Source organism: Sturnus vulgaris, chromosome 10, assembly GCF_052056855.1.
Source record: "Sturnus vulgaris isolate bStuVul1 chromosome 10, bStuVul1.hap1, whole genome shotgun sequence".
Classification (NCBI taxonomy): Eukaryota; Metazoa; Chordata; class Aves; order Passeriformes; family Sturnidae; genus Sturnus; species Sturnus vulgaris.
Genome location: NC_142252.1, coordinates 1228450 through 1248427, shown reverse-complemented (window position 1 = coordinate 1248427; position 19978 = coordinate 1228450). Strand labels below are relative to the sequence as shown.

At 38.5% G+C, this 19978-nt stretch overlaps 1 protein-coding gene across 5 annotated transcripts in view; it reads right to left on the bottom strand.

Annotated features, from left to right (window-relative positions):
• Positions 1 to 1852: 1852 nt before the first annotated feature.
• PER2 (period circadian regulator 2) overlaps positions 1853 to 19978 on the bottom strand; it is a 46194-nt gene continuing 28068 nt past the window's right edge. For all 5 annotated transcript variants that reach the window (XM_088170508.1, XM_014870271.2, XM_014870269.2 and 2 more), the window contains 14 exons: positions 17363 to 17469; positions 16568 to 16721; positions 16281 to 16389; positions 15786 to 15917; positions 14544 to 14640; positions 13853 to 14009; positions 13643 to 13770; positions 11996 to 12169; positions 11479 to 11739; positions 9917 to 10764; positions 7511 to 7697; positions 6844 to 7036; positions 5166 to 5316; positions 1853 to 4278 (listed from right to left, as the gene is read on the bottom strand). In XM_088170508.1, coding sequence (XP_088026634.1) covers positions 4129 to 4278; positions 5166 to 5316; positions 6844 to 7036; positions 7511 to 7697; positions 9917 to 10764; positions 11479 to 11739; positions 11996 to 12169; positions 13643 to 13770; positions 13853 to 14009; positions 14544 to 14640; positions 15786 to 15917; positions 16281 to 16389; positions 16568 to 16721; positions 17363 to 17469 — 2848 coding nt within the window. In that variant the 3' untranslated portion in view covers positions 1853 to 4128. The remainder of the gene's footprint in view (positions 4279 to 5165; positions 5317 to 6843; positions 7037 to 7510; positions 7698 to 9916; positions 10765 to 11478; positions 11740 to 11995; positions 12170 to 13642; positions 13771 to 13852; positions 14010 to 14543; positions 14641 to 15785; positions 15918 to 16280; positions 16390 to 16567; positions 16722 to 17362; positions 17470 to 19978) is intronic.

Sequence of the window (19978 nt, the reverse complement as noted above, 5' to 3'; positions counted from 1 at the left end):
CCCCTGAGAAAAAGGAGTTTCTGAACTGTTCCTTACCTTGTTCAATATACTGAATAAATTTCTTGAGCTCCTAAGCACTTGTGACCAACGAAACAGTAAAATTTCTGGAAGTTATACTTACAAAAGTTATCTTCCTTCGAGTCATCTGTCTGTTACTTTGTCACAAACATGCAACTCATTTCACCATGGGTTTTTTTTTTGAGTCAGAGGCTTATCAATGCCTTGGGTTCTTTCCACCCTTCTTAAGAGACAAAATAACCATCAAGGATCTTAATTCTCAGGAAGGACAGCATCTTTTTTTACCTCTAAATTCCTGAGAGCTGTTAAATGGACTAAAACCTGATGCTTTCAGAAGTCTGTTTCCCTTTTCCAAGCAGAGCTTATGTTTGCATTCACTGTCGTTGGGCCAACAACCCTTCAGTACAAATTTTCTCATCATCTTATTTGAAATTCAAGCCACAGAGCTTTCACTTCATATCGAATAATGTCATGGCAAACTCAACAGCCCCAACATGCAAGAAGCCGAATAAAGACAAACAGGGGTGGAAATGCTGCCAGAGATAATCCCAGGACACCAGTGACATCTAGGGGCTGCTGAGGTGGGAAAAACTGGGCCAAAGGCTCCTCCCAAGAGCTCTGCAGTGCAAGCCCTTGGCTCTGGGTGCTGACAGAGACACCTCACCGAGGAGGAGTACATCAATACCTGAAGCCACTTTTAACCAGTACTCTTATTACATTTACAACTGAAAAAAGAAATTAACAAAAGCAGAAATAAGTGTGAAACATTACCTGGTAGTTTCTTCCAGCAGCAGCAACTCAGTGCTCCCTAGTTCTTGTTACCAGTTATCAGGACTTGTATCCAAATGCCAGCACCTCCCCGTTCAGGTGGGTGACACTCAGGTTTGGAGTTGTGCCAAAGCACCATCACCACATCTCTCCTCTGCGTGCTCACCTGAGCAACGGACAGGGGGGCTGTTAGGACAGAAGTGTTTTCAGACACAGAACTGCCCTGAAATTTAGGGTTAATTCAGACAACTGCAAAGGCCCTTGGATGATGTGTTCAACAAGCATGTTTTAAAATGCAGGTCTTGGCAATTAAGTACCAACACCAGCATTCTGCCCTTGGTGTGAAGGCAATTCACCTGTGTGCTGAAGTGTTCTGTGGTACCCAAACACCTTGATTGTTCAGCTTACAGAAGTATCTGGGTCCTTTCTGACCAAATCAGGCCTTGTATTAGCTTACTCTATCAAAAAAAATTCCACAAACTTCTCAAAACAGCCATGGGAAAAAAGAGTTTATGGAGGTCTCATAACCTGAGTCCCTTCTGAACAGGAGGAGCCCAAGCCCTGAGCTCCAGCACTGCTCCACCCACCAGAGAATTGAACACCAGCAGGGAAGAACTCCAGCTCGTAAAGTTTCAGCAATCTTCAAAGACCTCACACCTCAACAGAAGACTGAAAATCACTGTACAGAGCAAATCCAAGGGGCATAACTGGAATTCCCTGTCCCCAAGCCACCTCAGGGGCTGCAGCTGACACTGAACAAAGCCAAAAGCACAACAAAGGTGTCTTCTGGCAGATCTGAACAACACAGAGCCCAGCTGCCCGTGCTCTTCCAGGAAAATTGCACATGATTTCAGAACAGCTCCTCAATATAAAGATTCAATCTTCCATGTGACTCAAAACTTAAAGGTCAGAAAAGCTGGCAGCAATTTCACTCTGGGACAGGAAGCCAGAGCTAACATCCCAGCAAGCTCTAGAGTCTGAAATACCAGTTCACATTCCATCAGTAAAGCACATACATGTTCTGACTTCTTACTTGGAGTAGAAGCCTCAAGAAACAAAAAGGCAATTAAAAATATATCTGTTTTATTTACCAGTTTTCTAAAAAGCAAAGTCATAAAAATTAGTCACAAGTGGCAAAACCAAAATATATTGCACAGTGTACAGAAAACATTGTTGACATGTTGACAAAGTGTCATCACAAATAAATCATCTTACAACAGTTTGGAAAAATTACAGCTTCAGAATCTTATCTATAAATGGAGGCATGTAGATTTAAAGTTACAGGAAAATATTTTAATACCACCCTGTAAATGCAAACACTTTAAGGATGCAAGATTAAGTCCATAATTAAGCACATCCACAAAATGCTCTAAATATACTTTTCTCTTCCTTTCACTAAGTTATGGTTACAAGATGGTCATTGAAAAAAATAATAAAAGAAATGAGGAAAAATAAAAAAAAGATATGAGGAAAAAAAGCATGCTAAAGCAAAGAAGTTCAAAGTGGTTGAGAAGTCTTTGAAAATTATTTGTATAATTATGATGCACTCCTTTTATATAAAGCTCTTATTTTTCCCAAACCCTGGTCCATGTTTGTGTTTCCATGTAAAAATGAAATATATTTCATATGTTGGTATAGCTGCACTGTTCCATTTATGACTAAAACATTTAATACATTGGACGTGAACACCAACACTGGAAAATTTCTCATTCACTTTGTATTTACAAATATTTATGTTTGACCTTGCTGAACTGTTCAAGACAGCCATCAGATCTTGCTGGCTAGTGCTTCACACTACATTTAAGATACTTATTTATTTTTGAAAATTGTGATTCTGCTTGTTTAGCAAGTTGACACACTTTGCTACCTGCAGAACCTGTCTCCAGTGCAAGTTTTCCAATTAACAGCTAATTACTTGAAACAAATGATTTCTTCCACGAAGCGAATACCAGTCACTTTTGTGTGTTTTTGGTGTCAGATCTAACTTCACATCCTCTCTGTATGCAAAGAGAAATATTTGTATAGAATGAAAATAACCTTAAATTTCAGTGAATAGAAATGTTATCCTAATAAAAAAAGAAAATGCTTCCCATGAAAAATATTTTAAGACAAACATATCGAAGTTAATTGAATTAACTTTCGTCATTTTCCACCCCAAGACTTACAGCTGACATCTAGCAATACAGCACCTAAATGTCCTTTAACTAACCAACATTTTAAAAGCTGTTCTCTCATGTTCTCTTCCCACATCCAACAGACATAAACAGCACAAGAACAGAAAGTACACATATTCAAGTCAATACAATCTCAGAGGCATTAAAATGAAATCTTCGACAGCAAAGGATTCCAGCCACACTAAATTTGAGATTATGTAAATCAAATATTATTCTCAAAATCACTCCTTTTTTGTAAGGACTATCTTCACATGACGAGACAATCCTCCCTTGCCACGTACAAATCTGATGTTTGTTTAGCCACACTGGAAAAACTGATGGCCAACCTCCTGACAGAACAGGGCAGAAATAAAGGTTAAAGTTACCCCAAGCTCTGTCTAAAGCCACTGGAGCAAGGCCAGTCATCCTCTGTGGTCTTAAGTTTTTAAAATCTTTAAGCATAAGGATTTCTTGAGTATAAATTCTCAGAAATTATGCTTCAAGGTAATAAACAGTTCATAGTTTTGCAGCGTCCATTTAAACAAAAGGCGACAAAGTTGTCAGCACTCCTCTATACTTAGACATCAACACGAACTTTAACCCCAGACCATCTTACAAAATTAGCTCAACATTCTCTTAGACAAAAAAGTTCCTACATTCAAAACTAGAGGAGACAAAGAGGATGAGATCAACTGGTAGGAGAAGGGCAAGTGTGAATTGATTTCCTTGAAGGTTTTTTTCTTCTACTATGCTGGACCACTTCAAATATTAAGAACAATGCTAAAGAGCCACTAAGCAAAATTGCTCAACAATTTATAATGCTGAATCATCACCAAAAGGAGATTTGAAGAACTGTATGTACGTGAGGAGATTTTCAGCACTTCTTAACCCACTCTACAAAAAACAGTAGGCATCAATGAAAGTTTCTGTAGTTTATAAAGAAATATTTGAGGCATATAAGTGCAAAATGAGTCTTTTAAAGAAAAGCTATACCATCTTCAACAATGTCCTTACTGGGAAGAGATTGCCACCATTTAAAAAGAGATTCATTCACAAATTACTCTTCTAGAGCAAGAAAAAACACATTTGCTTTTATGAGCTGGATTCATCCTGCTGGATAAAAGATTAAAACCTCTATGGATCCTTCACTGTTGTTTTGAAGCAATTTTCAAAACAACAGGCTCAAAGGCTATGTTTGTTCTTCACTGACTTGATTCAGGGAAACCAAGTTATTTTCTCCACTATCTTCAATCATCTCATTAAGGTCCATTTCATGGATTTCTTCTTCATATGATGTATAAAAATTGCTCTGTATATTGTCCTCACAAAAAATACATTCCTAAAAAGAAAAAAAGAATAGAAGCACACATAAGTAAAGCTAGAAAAAAGCTTTTCCAAGCAAGAGAACCTTTCCACCTGTGCTGTAGCTACCAGATATAGTTTACTCCACAACTTTTCCACACAGCATGATTTTATAAAGTGCAGTAAATCAATGAAAGTACTTGAGAACTCTACTGGAAGCAGTTGTGCCACAGATCACAAGGTGGGTGCTGCAGTAACATTAACACCATGATTAGAATTCCACTGCAATCCCTTCACACTGACTTTTGAACACTCATGTGCAAACAGAGCCCCTGAGTTTGGCAGCTTTTGTGCAAAAAAGTCACAAATGATTGAAAGATAAGGGAAAAGAAAATGCAATCAGGTATTTCTGTGAATGAGTAAAATACATAGACAACAAATAAAATTGCATGGATCCTTTGTTTTGTTGGGTTTTTAATTTTTTTTCCTTTCAAGCCATTAAACTACTTAGAGGAATAATAATCCTAAGTGAGAGGTCTGATAGAAAAAAGGATCAGTATACTGCCATTCATTTTGTACTCTGAAAACAATGGGCATCCATTTCTGCACAAGAAGTAGACATTTTTATGTAGTGAAGTTTCTGCTGTGTCACTAAAGCATTTCAAACAGACACAGAAATTCAGAAAGAGAAAGGAAATTTCTTATACTGTATTCACCAGCACTTTAAATTTCCTCCATTGGAAAGAAGATTTATGCTAAATTGAATCAAGCTGGAAACCACTGCATGGAAGTTTGAATTTCTTTTTCTTTCCTATGCATAATTGACCAAGCTTTCATAGGAACAGGAAAGGAAGAGTCTAACATAGGCAGCTAATAATTTAAACTCTATTATACATGCAAAAGTAATTAACCCATTAAACTTACAGAATTAGCAACAGTTTTTGGCAGTCCACCTTGCTGGATCCATGGATGAACTTCAATAAGTTCTCTTTTTTGTTCTTCTGTAAATTTTGGCTGTAGTTTCTGCATTTGCTTTAATTTCTGCTTATCTTCTTTTAAAACTGTTTCCAAATCCCTAAAATAAAATGTGTTTAGAAATTGAGCTTCAGCAGTTTCTGGGCCTTATGCCTATGTGAGGTTACACAGTCAAATACTAACATTTTTAAAGACTATTTTTGTTCTAGAACATTAAGCTTAGGAATCTTATATTGGAAGAAAATGAAATGTGATTACTCCAGCTGCTCTCTGCATTTGCAGACATCTCTGCTGGCTCACTGTCTTCTCAAATCCCAACAGTTTTCTTAAGAGCCACTCAGACAGCAGCAGCAGTGAAAGCAGCAGAGCTCCAGTTTCCCTCTGCTCCCCTTTGGTGGGGGGACAACCCAGAGCAGCCTCGATGCACAGGAGATAGAGCAGGAGTAATAAGATGTGTTTAAGAAGGTCACCAAGAATGAACTAAACTTTAGAACACAGTTCTATTTCAGCAGCCAAAATTCTCTATCTCTCCAAATGCCCTACATCTCCATTCAGGAATTTACAAAATCCCATCCCACAGCAAGATTTACAAGCTGTATCCCTCTATAAAAGACAACAATAGAAAGCAAGTTCTGAGAAACACAAAATAATTTCTATTCCTTACAGGGTACCTAAGAACAGGTTGGATTTACACTTCACTTCTTGGGCATCACACTCTGACAATGAGCTTCACTCTTCTTACCAAAATATCCTGTTCTTTGGCAGGCTTTGCTGCTTCTATGGGCTGCTGGAATTCCCACCTATGGCTGTCAACACTTCAGACTACAAAAACTGAGAAGTGTCAAAGTATTTTTAAATCTAGGAAAAGAAAAAATCCCCTAAAGTTCTTAAAATTTATTCTTTTCTTTCCCCATCATGCCTGTGCTTCTGTATTTTGAAAGCTTGTTTACCTTCCTTTTCAAAGGCTTGTCTTTACTGAAACCTCCTATTCTTCTCAAACACCATTCACTGCTCCCAAGAAATATAAACATGTAGGTTGAAAAAAATAATCCACAGACTTGTCACCCTTTCTTCCCCTATACCTGCTCTTTGCTACTGAGATAGTAAGTTTTTAATTTTTAAAAAAAGTTATGATTTTTATCTTCTACTTCCCTGTCCTAACTTGCGAAGAAGAATGGACATACAGAAGTTAACAACTCAGAAAATAAATCCACAAGTCCAAGAGCAGCATTCCACTGGATGTGGCATCTCAAGGACAACAGCCAAGGACTGGAGATCTTCCAGGCCACACCATGCCCAGATCTAAGCACATTCACCAGGGATTTCTGGGCAAGTAGTTACAAATCACTAACTATGGAACAGCTTCCAAAAAATACACAAAGTTCATTTCAACTCAGGAAAATGACCTAAAAATAGAGCTAAGCCTAATTAAACTATTTTTCCTTCTTGAGAAGCCCTTGTGTAGTACACAAAACATATAAAGGAAGCAAGAATTTTTCTTGACACTGAGCTAAACATTAAAACCAGTTAATTTCTGCTGAGATTGAGACTCCAACACATCTTTCCTCCTGTACATTCTGCTTGCCCTAAAAAGAGAATGTGTGAAGGGCTGTGCCACTGGAATTACCGTGAGGGGATCTGGTAAGTCATCATCACTGTGTCATCTGTGTTAGCCATCAGCAGCCAGATGGGATCCTGAAGCACATATTTGATGAAGTGCTCACTTTCTTCCATTTCTGTCTTCATTTTGGTTTTATGGTGATTCTCTGAGGAATCAATGCTCCCAAAGTATTTGCTGGTGTGACTAGTTTCACTGCTACCTGCAAACAGAGATTTAACACTTCATTATGAATGGTTCAAAACATGGATTATCTGAAAGTTTTTGAGTGTGGAGAAGATTAAAGAGAACTGAATGTATAAATACAACCACTATTCTACTTCTTTCTTTTAAACAGAGGGAACTTTCACCCTTCCACACATTCATCTTTTAAAAACTCAAATTCCATTAAATTTCAACAGAATAATTAGTTCACTTTAATTTAAAAGTTTTAAATGAACATGAAGGAGTATGGTCTTTTTCTTATTCCTTTATGCCTGCACAGTATCTTAATGCCTGTTTTACATACACTTAGAAAAGCTTCTATTCTGTAAATCAAGCCCAACAGAAAAACGTTTGTGTAATGCAGTAAGAAAGAAATCAAGAATAAACTATGCAATGAGGAGTAAAGACCAAGCCTTTCACTTGCTGTTCATGGTGTCTGCAATGCCAGGAGGCTTCTGGCTGCCTGAGTTACCTGTTCTGCTCCCTGACATGCCACAGCCATTGGACCCAGAGCCCAGGGACTCAGCAGCTGCAGACACACCACTCCCTGAAGAGGCTGAGCCAGTGCCTGAACATGCATCCTCTTGCAGCAAAATGTCAAGCAGGACACTGGACATGGAGAGTTCATCACTGTTTTGAGCATCCATTGGAGATTCAGCCTAGTGATAAGGAGAAAAAATAAAATTAAAAACCAAAAACCAAAAATCAAAGCTCTTTACTACTAAATGTAATAGCTTTGTTACTTTAAATAAATAAATCCTCATAAATTATGCTTCCAGGTAATAAATAGTTCATAGTTTTGCAGTGTCCATTTAAATAAAAGGCTACAAAGTTGTCAGCACTCCTCTATACTTACACATCAACATGATCTTTAACCCCAGACCATCTTACAAAATTAGCTCAACATTCCTCTTGGACAAAAAAAGTTCCTACTTCAAAACTAGAGGAGTCAGAGGATGGGATCAACCAGTATGAGAAGGGCATATGAGATGGGCTTTATTTATTAATACATTTATTACTAAATGTAATAGCTGTATTACTAATCATATAAATCATTAGTAATAAACCCATTTCACTTCATATTCGAATGTTTATAATTATTCAAAAACCAATAACACATGCCAAGGAATAATGAAGTGGACTGACAGGCACACAGGAGGCCTTTCAGTAAGACCAACTGAATTTCTCTTCAAACAATTAACAATATAGTTTCATGAGAAAGTAAGAAGTGTATTTCCTGTTTGACAGCACCTACTGTCCTGGACAACTCAGATTTTACCCAAGCCACTCACAACATAGTAGCAATTGCTCCACTATAATCTACCTCAAAGGATTTACATCAACATCCCTCCCTGTTCCACCTCCTCGAGAGGAGAAGGAAGAGGAGCACTGAGAGTAGGAAGAAAATGTTCCCAGGGGCTTCCCAGCAACATCACTTATTTGTATATTTTTAAGGGAAGGAGCATTACCTACACTAATTTTTAACCTAATCAAAACTTGACTGCAAATCAGTCTGAGGATAAAATATTAGAAATTAAGGCTGACAGAACGTAGCAAAACGTGTAATAATGGAAGGAACTGACTTTACTCTGAACACATTATTCCTGAATAACGGAAAGAGGCAGTCAAAAAAGATACAGGATACAGCTCCATCCCATCAGCTTTTATGATACTCTATGGTGCCTTTAGAAAGCACAAACAATACCTCACATATTTCTACCATGGAAACCTTTACACACATATTACTCCATCTCAAGTTATTTGTTAGACTTATTTATCAAATTGAAATGAGCTAGGAAATAAAAAAAACCCTGAAGTTACCAATTAGTTCAGCATAGTTTTAGTGCAACAAACAAAACAAAAATAAAGTTATGTCTGCAAGAAATGATGAATTCTTCATTTACTTTGGTCGTTTGTTTATAAACACAGATGTGCTTTTAATTTATATCAGCTTCTTTCAGACCACTTACAGATTGTTTTTCCCATGCACACAAACTCACTAGCTCAAAAGTTCTTGCTAAAAATAAAGTGCCCACATTATTTTACAGTTTATTTCAGTGGTTTTCAATGGGCTTATCCAAATTCTTATTTTCTTCAATGAAATGGAAGAAAACTCTTTCAGGATATATTTCCAAGCTTCCTAGTATAACTTTATGAGAGGAATGTCGAATTTGTCTTTACAAACAATCTGTGGATTTGCTGGTAGGTAAGACTGGCACTGAGAGATGAAAGAAACAATGGGAAGGATTCCACTGATGAGTGAATGTAAAAAGTTATTAGCTTTTACAAACAAACTGTAGGGCTGCTGATAAATGAAATTGGATATTGAAAGATGAAAGAAGCAACGGAGAAAAAACTATGAATTCTATAAAAATTAAAAATTAAAAGGGAAGGTTATACATTAGAGGGGAATCTCAGCTATCAGGAGTTCCTGGAAGTCTGTGCCTCTCAAGTACCTCAGCCAATGGGGAAAGAGAGAGGGAAATGTGGCAGGGAAATTGGGATAAAAAGGAGGCTGTGTCCTCCAGAAATTTGAGAGATCCCAGGGCAATGTCCCATGGCCTCTCCCTTTATTCGAATAAAGCAAAAAGGACTCCTCTGTCTCCTTTCTGGACATAAACCTCTTGAGTTTGTGGATTAATTTTCCTGATATTTAGAAGAATGATGAAGTAGATTTAATTTTTAAAAGTTGAGACTATTCTGTTTGGACTTCACGTTTTATTCAGTTTGCTAAAGTTTGAATTTACCAACTACAATTGTGAGTCCAGCTCCTGGTACGGTATCACTTCTGTCTATCACTAACAAAGAGGTCCTGGAAAGAAAAGGAGTGAAGATGATGCAGCAGAGGCAGGAGAAGGAGGGTGTGACCCAGACTTACAGGTAAGGATTCCTTCCCACTGCCGTTATCTGCTGTCCTCATCTGGCCCATGGCTCCTTCCTCACCCAGGGCTCCGTGTAAACCCGCAGGAGCTCCACTCTCTGCAGTTTTTGTGGTTTCTTCCAGCTGTAGCAGATTCAGAGGAGAGCTGCACCTGGACTGGAACAGAGGAGGTGAAGCCTGGTCCTGTGGCCCTGGTGACTGTGGAGTGCAGGAACGGGAGGGGTCGTTGCGTGGCTCTGCCACAGGAGCCTTCTCAGTCTCTGCTGGAGGGTTGTACTGGAATGGCTGTGCTGGGAAAAACGGCTGCTGTGGGAAGGGGCTGCCTGTGCCAAAGGGGGGCTGTGCTGGGAACACTGTCTGTGACGAGAAGGCAGCATGGGCAGGGAAGTTGGGCTGGCTGGGGTAAAGCGTTGGAGGTAAGTTATTGTTCATCTCTGGGTACATGTAGTTGGGGAGCACAAGAGCCACCATGGGCGTCATGAAGGGTGCAGAGAACTGGGATGGCTGCATAGGGCAAGCGTTTCCAGAGTCTGGCAAGTGATTGAAACCAGAGAGTGAAGTTTCAGGAGCCGGTGGCACCGTCCCTGCTGCTGGAAAAACAGGAAGGGAATATGCAGGCATGACAGTGGGGAAGGACACTGCTGAGTAGCTAGCTTGGGAAGTCTCTGACGGTGACCAAGCTGTGGCATTTAAACCTTGGAGGGGGAACCGATGGGGGAATTTAGCTCCAGAAGTTGTGCTGTCTGAAGATTCCTGTGGTTTAATGCGCTTCGATTTCCTGTTCTTCCCGCTTTTCTTCCAAGGCTGATCCACTCCAGAAGTGGCGTTTCTCTGTCCACGGCCACCTGCAAAAGGAGAAGTTGTAAGAAAGGTTATAAAAATACAGCTATACAGGACATGTATAACCATTTAAATTAAAAATAGAAAGATAAAAATCTGGGAAAAAATGCTTAGCAGTGTCTGACTTCTGTTCCAAGTCAAGTCAAATGCCACCCAGAGCTCCGAGGCCTAATACACAAGACAATGTCACTATTACTGCTAGCCTCTGCCATTTCCATCCTGCTGATCACATTATTACCTTAAAGGCAACCAGACAATTATCAGATTGTCTCACCAATTACACAACAGTGGAATGGGGAAAACTGGAAAACAAAGGAGCTGAAAACAAAACAAAACCACAAATCTGAACAAAAGACAGATGGTAAGACAGAAGGAAAAGAAAAGCAAAGGAATACAAGCACAAATAGAGTAAAGCAAACATCCTAAAGCAGGTTTTTTTGCCCTTTTAAAGTAGATGCATGACAGTAAAAGTATAGAGAACAGAACAAGCAAAATATTAGTTCCTAAAACATCCATTATGACACTAAAAGCAATATTTCACTTTAAATCTTCCAGCAAGATTTGTCAGAATTTTTTTATGTGGGTTTTGAAAATAGCATGCAACTGTCACTGTCCACACTGGTCCCACAAAACAATTAAAAATGGAAATTTTTAATCCCTCCCAACAGGATGTACTTTCTATATAAATACAAGTTTTACTGTGAAAACTATTGCCATACCACGTTCAGCAGGCCGTCCTTTTGGTTTATCTTGTAAGTAGTAATTGCAGTGTGATTGGAAAATATTAAATCTCTTGATTTCTTTGAATTTATTCAAGAAGCTCTGCTCCTCTTTTTGTGTATGCACTGCAAGGACCTCCTTTGTAAGTCCCAGTTTTTTAAATGGCTCCTTTTCTTGATTTATGTGTGCAGAGCTGGATGGAGGGGCAACAAGTTGGCCATCTATGATTTCTGCTCCACTTGGACCATCTTCTATCATTTCTACAGGAACAGAAGGCAAAATACTCAAGATGAAGCAAAGAAAGCTATGTACATGCATTTTTAAGGTATTACAATTCTGTAATGATTTAGCTGCAAGTTTAAGACTGCACATTCCATCCTTTTCATCCCATTTCCTAAGACCATCTTGGCTGTAAGAAAATTTAAGTAACAAGCAGACATCAGCCCTTCACATGTCTGAAATTTGAACTTGCTAGCAGTTGCCATCTTGAAATAAAAATATTGGCAAAAGTCCTACCTAATTCAGGTTGTGTTTTTTTGTCTCCAACGTGAACAATGGTGCTACTGTAGCTGCACTGACTGGTGAGAGACACAACACTTTCAGGCTTGCCAGGTAAAGCCAAAGATGTTAAATGAGCACCAACCACTGGGGGACCACTTGATTTACCAGATGCCTTCAACACAGCAGGATCTGTGAAAAGAAATAAAGTTGCAGCTTACTGAACATAATCAAGAGCAAATTCAAGTTACATGCTGCTAGAGCTACAAAACAGTAAAGGCCAAACTGCACTTGACAAGACAAAAAAGTGAACTTTTTACTTTATACATTCCAGGAATGGAATGACTGTGGAGCAACAGATGTAATCCTCTAAGCCCATATACAGCCAAACCAAACCTTGTCAGTGAAGGACATTTTCTCTTTCTGGTCTTCACTCTTCTTTTATGGCACAATTTGGGTGGTCATTTTCTAGCCTCTTCCAGCCCAAGAATAAGTTGCCCCCAGCTCACAAAGTGTTGTACACTGATTTATTTCATTAGCTGGTTACTGTAAGAGCTTTGTTTTGAACATTCAGCTATTTAAAATTCTCTCCCCTGAAAGCCACACAGTAATCCAGCAGAGGTCAGAGCAGTACCTCACCAAACAGCATTAAGACATTCCTCCTCTCACAGGAATACTTCCATAGTGCATATTTAAGACCTAAAGTTTGCCTTTTTCCTGACTGGTGACTTCATCTCAGACATCTGTGCAACAAAGAGCTGGTGACCCACATCATCTCCTGCCAACCAGAACCACAGAGACTCCAAATTACAGCATTTCAATCCCTTCTGGAGGACTCTCTGTTCCTGGTCTACTGATACCTTCTAATTTGATTCTAAAGGCTCTGCTGGAGCTTTTTTTTGAAGCTCATCAAATAGCCAAGATCATTCCCACAACCAATTTTTGAGAAACTCCACTGGACACTCTCCCTTCAGCCTCATATAATGACAAGGTAGAATGAGCAAATCTCTCATTTGCATGCAGTTCTTTACCAGTCTCACAATCCTTGGACTAACCAGTCACATTCTTCACTTAGCTCCCCATCCAGACAAGGGACTATGTCAAATGCTACATCTATCTAAGGCCTAAAAAATTAACTCAATGTTTCTGTCTGCAGCAGACTTTTTAGACAGCTTGCTTCAGGAATCCCCATCTTTTTGTTTTCATGGATGAACATTGGGTTCTAACATCTCACAAAACACAGAACAGTCCTGTGCTGCATTTTACCTTTTCTTGCTCCTTTTTTTTAAAGTAGAAATGTAATATGCATATTTTTTGTTGCAATTAATTAGCTGCTAGGTTCTTCAGCTGATTGTTCTTTCAAGTCCTAACTGTGTAATAAACTTCCTACATCTGATTATGATTCAAGTCCTGAACCTCAAAATCCTACTGTATTTTGTACAGTACAAATTAGCTTATTGCATCTACAATTCAGATATGCAATCAACTACTCAATATTTTAATTGTAAGGAAAATATTAATGATAGAAGTTAAATCAACATCAAACACTGAGAAAGGGGCTATGAGATCATGCCTAAGATACACTTGTCATTATTCTGCAAAGAAGTAGCATCCAACTGCCTGCCAGCAAAACTCAGTCACGAAAAAGCTGTGATGTAGAGTTACCTCCCAATGGCTGGATAGAATTATCAGCTGCTTTTTGCTCATGAACTCCAGAGCTCAGTGATGCAACACTTGTTGAAGGTTCACATTTTCTTTTTGCTGTACCAGGCACATTACAACTCTCCAAGTACCTAAAATACAATGATTTAGCAATATTAGACATACTAGTCCTGTGTCCAGAGGTCAAGACTAATTTACTCACTGCTTGCTCACCTGATAACACTGTCCAAACAGCTGATCTGCTGATAGGAATACACAGGTTGTTCTTTCCAAGCCAGCTCCTCAGTAGTCACATTTTTGGGAGCAGCTGTTCCTGCAGTATCTTTTCCCCCTACACCTTTCACCTGACCACCAGCAGTATTCTGTTTTTCTGTGGAAAGACATACTGCTATTAAGCAATTAAGACATTAAATCCTTACAAACTCCCCTAAAAGCAACAGTAGTAAAGGCTTTTCGTTTCTACATATTTAGCAGGTCACAAATTAACCACTGCAATGCACTAATAAATGAATATTGTGTAAAAATTTTCCTGTCCTTATGGGTTCTTGGAGTTACAAAGTTTAATTAGATTGCATATGGATCCAAAGGGAATAAAAACTGTGGCTGTAAGGGAATATATATCATTAGGGTTGGAACACACTCAGGATGAGGTCAACTCTAGTGCCCACTTAAATTATTTCAAGACAACAGCTTTAGGCCATGCCTTAACTCTGTTACACCACTATTGATTCAATACAGCCAAACACAATATTGTCCTGAGCACACTAGAGAGCCACAGGACAATATAATTGCAATTGATAAAATCCTGTCTTCATGCATTGATTAAAATTCAACTATTAAAAAGTCCTGCTGCCATATTATCCAAGGCACCAGCACAGGAGACTGGGTACTGCTAATGTCTTACCTGCAAAAGACTCTTTCTTAGAGTCCAGTTTGGCTTTACTGTCAGTGAAAATATGCTGTCCTTTATTCTTGACCTTACGGGCATATTGACAAACCTCCTGAAAGCAGTTTGGGAAGAACAGTTATTTCAAAATTTTGACACAAAAGGTGTAGTACAAAATTTTGACATAAAACATTATTCACAGTGATTCCTCAGTAGACTAAATCTAACCTCAGTTAATCTCTTGCAATTATTTTGATCACAAGAAATATGTATATATACAATGTTATTGTGCCACTGCGAAAATTTGCAATTGGAAAGAGAACTTTAAAGTATGCTCTTGTACACAATTACTTTGTATTTTGTTTAATCTGTTTGAATAACTTGGATAGGAAAACATAAAATATCCATTACAAAGATGACTTCAGAAAAAAAACAAACCTATCACTTGGTTAAAAAAACTAGAAGTCTAACCAAGCACTGACAGGATATTATAGAGCTGGACTGTAACAGCCTTCACTGTTTGTGGAAATAGTGAAGGAATGCCAGGCATCTATTTCCCTGTTAAATAAGAGATCCTGAGACTTCATCTGCTTATTCCAGCAATGTTTAAGGACTGAGAGCCAGCAAAGTGACCACCTTGGCAAGAGCAGGAGTCTGCAAAGTCTGATCACAGAAGCACAAATCAGATTAGCCTACAAGCAGTAGAATTTACCAAGGAAAATTTTTGGCTTCCAGAATTAAATACAAAGAAAAAGTTTGAAGCACAAACTAGAAGATTGTTTTAGTCCATTCAATGTATTTCATTCTGTATAAATGCTGTATTTTTGCAACATTGAAAGTGATCAGGGTCAGTATCCCTTGGTTATGCAGGTATTACTGTATTTAATCTTCTTACTTTCATTTGGGAAATCAGTAATTACAGACTTTCCCCTCCCAAAAGAAACTGTTTTCACATATCTAGCTGGTTTCCCAAGAAACACAGCATATAACACTTAACAGACATTAGATTAAGTAAACACACAGAGCAGGTTTAAATTCTTTATAACACTTTCATGTCTATCACTGTGCTTCAGTACCCTGAGGCTTCATCTACACCAGAAATGTTTATTTCCTCAGACAAAAAAAGGTGGCGTTTTCTTTATACTTTCTCCTATTTCTAATTCGAAAACATTATTTTAAAAGTTAAAAAATGTTAAAAATCCCCACTTTTACTGGTTTGCTTTGTGCCATATACTTGAATGAGAAAAATTCAAAACCTACTGGTTTATCCTTATGAGTGTCTTCATTATTATTTCCTGTGCTGTCACTGGAGGATGCCACACTCATCAAGTGCTCATGTGAACCATTGCTACCCAGACTTCCATAGCCACTGGATCCACTGTTGTGTACAGGCTGTGAAAACAACATTTAAAAAAAATAAGTGTATATACACACACACACCCAGGACACCAGTAATTCCATGTCAGGAAAAGATATTTTATTTTATGCTGGCTTTTTTGTTGCTCGGTTTTGGGAGGATTTTGTTTGGTTTTGTTAGTTTGTTTATCTGGAGAACTCCATAACTACATGAAATTCTTAAGATATCAACTGGAGCATTAACACAGTTCAGTAAGTCTTGTCATGAGTGCAAGGAATTCCCAGGATTGCAGCCAGAAATTGCAGTACAGTAGAAGGAGCTGAAGACAATGTCACACCAAGATAAAGAGCCTTTCGTCAGCAAGAATGAGCAGGGTCAGAGCAGAGCACTGGCTGTACCTGCAGCAGCAGCCGATAGATCTGCTCAGTGATCTCCTGAACACTGGGGTGAAGGATTCTGTCCTCTGTGTAGTTGGGAGCAGCAAACACATCTTCATTTAAGGGACCCCTGCACAAACCAAACATACACCAGCTCACTGCAAAGGCAAGTGTTTCAACCACAGAGACCACAGTTTCAATTTACCACCTCTATATCCCCCACAGAATCTAATGCTTGTTCTGTTCCCTCATCTTCAGGATCTCTATGTAAACCTGAGGGAAGGGAAAACAAAAATATATTGACTTACGTCCTAACTTTGTGTCTTCCAATAATAAATGAAACTTTTCGACTCCAAGGGTTGATGAAACTGGACCAGCTGGTGTCCATGGTGATATAATCTCCATTTCTAGTGCAAAACCTGATTGGTGAATAGTCAAAAGGCTGCCCTCCATACTGAAGAACTGCAATGAAGGATTCAAACAGAAATTTCAGATTCATGTTTGCACAATTCTACATAATGATTCAGGATTTTACAATGAACTGTACATTCATGGAGGGAATGGACATCCAATGTACTTCCTCTTCATGGAGGAAGATGCCACTTGAGAGAACAAATACTGGGTACATTGATACATTCAGAAATATAGAGCTACCAGAATAAGCAGATCTTCATAATTTACTGGACTATGATCAAGAAAACCACCCTTAGAATAAAACAAACTAAAGAAGGCTGAAGAAGCAGCTTTACAAACTTTGGCGGAATGGCTCTTATTTTCTTCTCTATGAAATAAGAAAGACTATCATGTAAGACATGACAACTTCTGTCACACCATTCTCAGGAAAATTTTCTTTGTGTATGAAATATTTATTTACAGTCAATTTGTTTACAAGAGATATGTATGCTTCATAGAAAGTACAAAATTGATTTCTCATTTTCATGGATTTGCATTAAGAATCAGGTTGTGCAGTAAAAGATTCAGATTTACTTGTGGAAAAAAATCAGGCACAATTAATTTTCTCCTACTACTTGTTGAGGTCATTGTAGTCATTATTAAGTTCTAGAAAGAAATTTATATTTCTGCCACAGTAAGAGGTTACATACTTTTTTTGTGAATTGCTAGCATTAAGGGTCTGTCATTTGGGTGAAGATGCACCAAGACTGGTGTTCCTATTAAATCCTGAGGTAGGTATCCCAACAGAGGTACTGCTCTGGAGAAAGAAAGACAAAGAAAACATAATAAAAATCTGGCAGAATAAATGCATACTTCATATTTAAAATGTTTTCATTTTAAGCTTTCTTTGCTGTTTTTCCTGTGAAGACAGTGAATAATTTTAAGTTTACATTTGGTGAAAAAGCAGTGCCAAATTAACAACAGTCATACACTTAGGGCAAGGGGGGCTTGCTGTGTTTGTGGGGTGGTGGTTAGACCAAATTAAAGAGACTGCCACAGCAATTCTGTCTTCTTTGCTGCCTAACTTTAGAGGATAAATACTTACCCTAATTTTAAAAGAGCATTAATAAAGTTTAATCGGGTAAGACTCTCATGAAGGTAAATAGTACCCCAATCCCTTGGCAGGGAGCCATGGCTAAGGATCACAGGATTACCAGAGCTGAACTAGCACCAGGGGAGCTGACCAGCACTCAACACAACTTTCACACAGGCAGGTGAAGAGTTCAACTCAGAGAAGCTGCAGAGGAGCAAGCTGATTAACTAGAGAATTAAAAGCAGTGGTACTGAATTCCTGCACATTATCCATGACCACATCTAGTGACGTGAAAAACTAATTTATGTGACAAAATTTTTACTGATCTCTTCAAGGATTTGCATTAAGGATAAAGGAGTAAAAGTTCACAAATATCACTTTGCAACTTACCCTGAAGGTTAACTACTGAAAATGTGCTTTGGAAAAAAAATGTACTAAGGCAACACTACTCAGTGATGTCTAAGTTGCTAGATGCCAACAAGTCATCTGGTAAGCTCAAAATGCTGTAAATCTTCCTCCCAGCCCCCCTCACTGCCAAAGGCCCAGGGAAATACCTGAGTATCTTTAATGAAGAACTCAGCCCAGTGCACCAGATGGGGGATCTGTGTCATGCAGGAACTCAAAAGCATCATGCAGCAAATGCCTTCAACACTGCACTTCCAACAACCCACTGGAATTACATCAGTTCCCCAAAACATCAAACATACCCTTCCAGCAAAGAGGCTGAGAGGGGAAAGAGGATAGCAACTAATGCCTTATTACCAAAGCAATTAGTTTAATAATGGGTCTTAAAAGCTTGTAGATGAACTAAAGCAACAGAGCAGAAACTGGCATAGATCTCACACTAAATCAGATCACTTTGACACACTGACATTTAGAAGTGCTGCCAAGTTCAAAGGACATGAGAAAAGCTGTGCTGCTAGAGGACTTTAAAATCTCAGTCAACTCCAAACAACTTCAGCCAGGGCTTCATCAAATAACACCACAAGAAGGTTTTGTTCAGCACTGTTGCTGTTCTTTGCCACCTGCTTTATGAAAGTTGGGGATCTAGAATGTGAGACTGAGCTGGCCTTGCCTGCTCTGATGAAAAGGAAACTAAAAGATGATCCAGGAGCTTTCCATACTGCTGGAAAGAGGAGTTACAAAAATGGAGTTAAATTTTCCTGATTGTGCCAGACAATAAAACCATGGGCAATGGTCCCAGACTGGAGTCTGGAAAGCTGATGCTGAATGTTAGGAAAAGGTTTTTAACAGAGCAGTGCACCACAGGAGGGATCCCATACAGACTGTGCAATCTGTGTGTCTGAAGGTTTCCAGGCATTATTGAGACAAGGCCACAGCTGACCTTAGCCAGGACTGGGCAAGGTTTCATTTCAAGCAAAAGGATGGAACCAAGACCTCCAGCAGTCCCTTCCAACCAGCCCTTCTGTGCTCATATAATGCTGTATTTGAGAATGATGTTTTGGCACCATTATGCTTCCTCATAATGAGTAACTCATAAAAATTTAGAGGTTAATAAATTAATTTTATGAATGCAAATACACGTGTGGCATAAGAATGCCTGATGAGGTGATGCTGCCAAGTTTAGTTTGTGTTGTACAGTGACATTTAAAGTGTCCAAAAAACATGAATAAGTCTCTTTATATTATTATTGTAAGTTACATACAAAACTGCTTTAAATTAATTTACAGCATCAATCCACTTTGCGAATAACTTATACCCATATGCATGAAGTATCAAATATATTAAGACAAATACATATAGGTATGATCATCTAATTTCAAGAAAATATTTATTTTTACTTAATATACTCTGTACAGAGATCCACCTGCAGAGTTCAGACAAATATGCATTTTTCCAACCCATGAACACGTACTGATTACAGAAATTAACTTTATTTTATGCAAGTCAAGCAACAGTTTCAGGCTTATGTTATGAACAACACTCAGCGAACAGCAGGTGCTCAGTTGCACATTTTTAAATATTGAGTCTGCTTTCTTTAAGAATCTCTTGCTTTGTGTATTCCAGCAAACCCTGGAGGGCTTAAGAGTAATAAACTGCATATGCATGTCTTGGTAAACATTTATCAGGCTGCCAATGCTCTCAGGAGTTAAATAATTAAAAGCAAAATCAACTACGCAATCACAAGAACAGAAATAAATGACACAAAGTGCTAATTTCAGACCAAGATGCAATCAGCTTTCACTGGAAGTGTTAGAAAGTGGGATTTGAG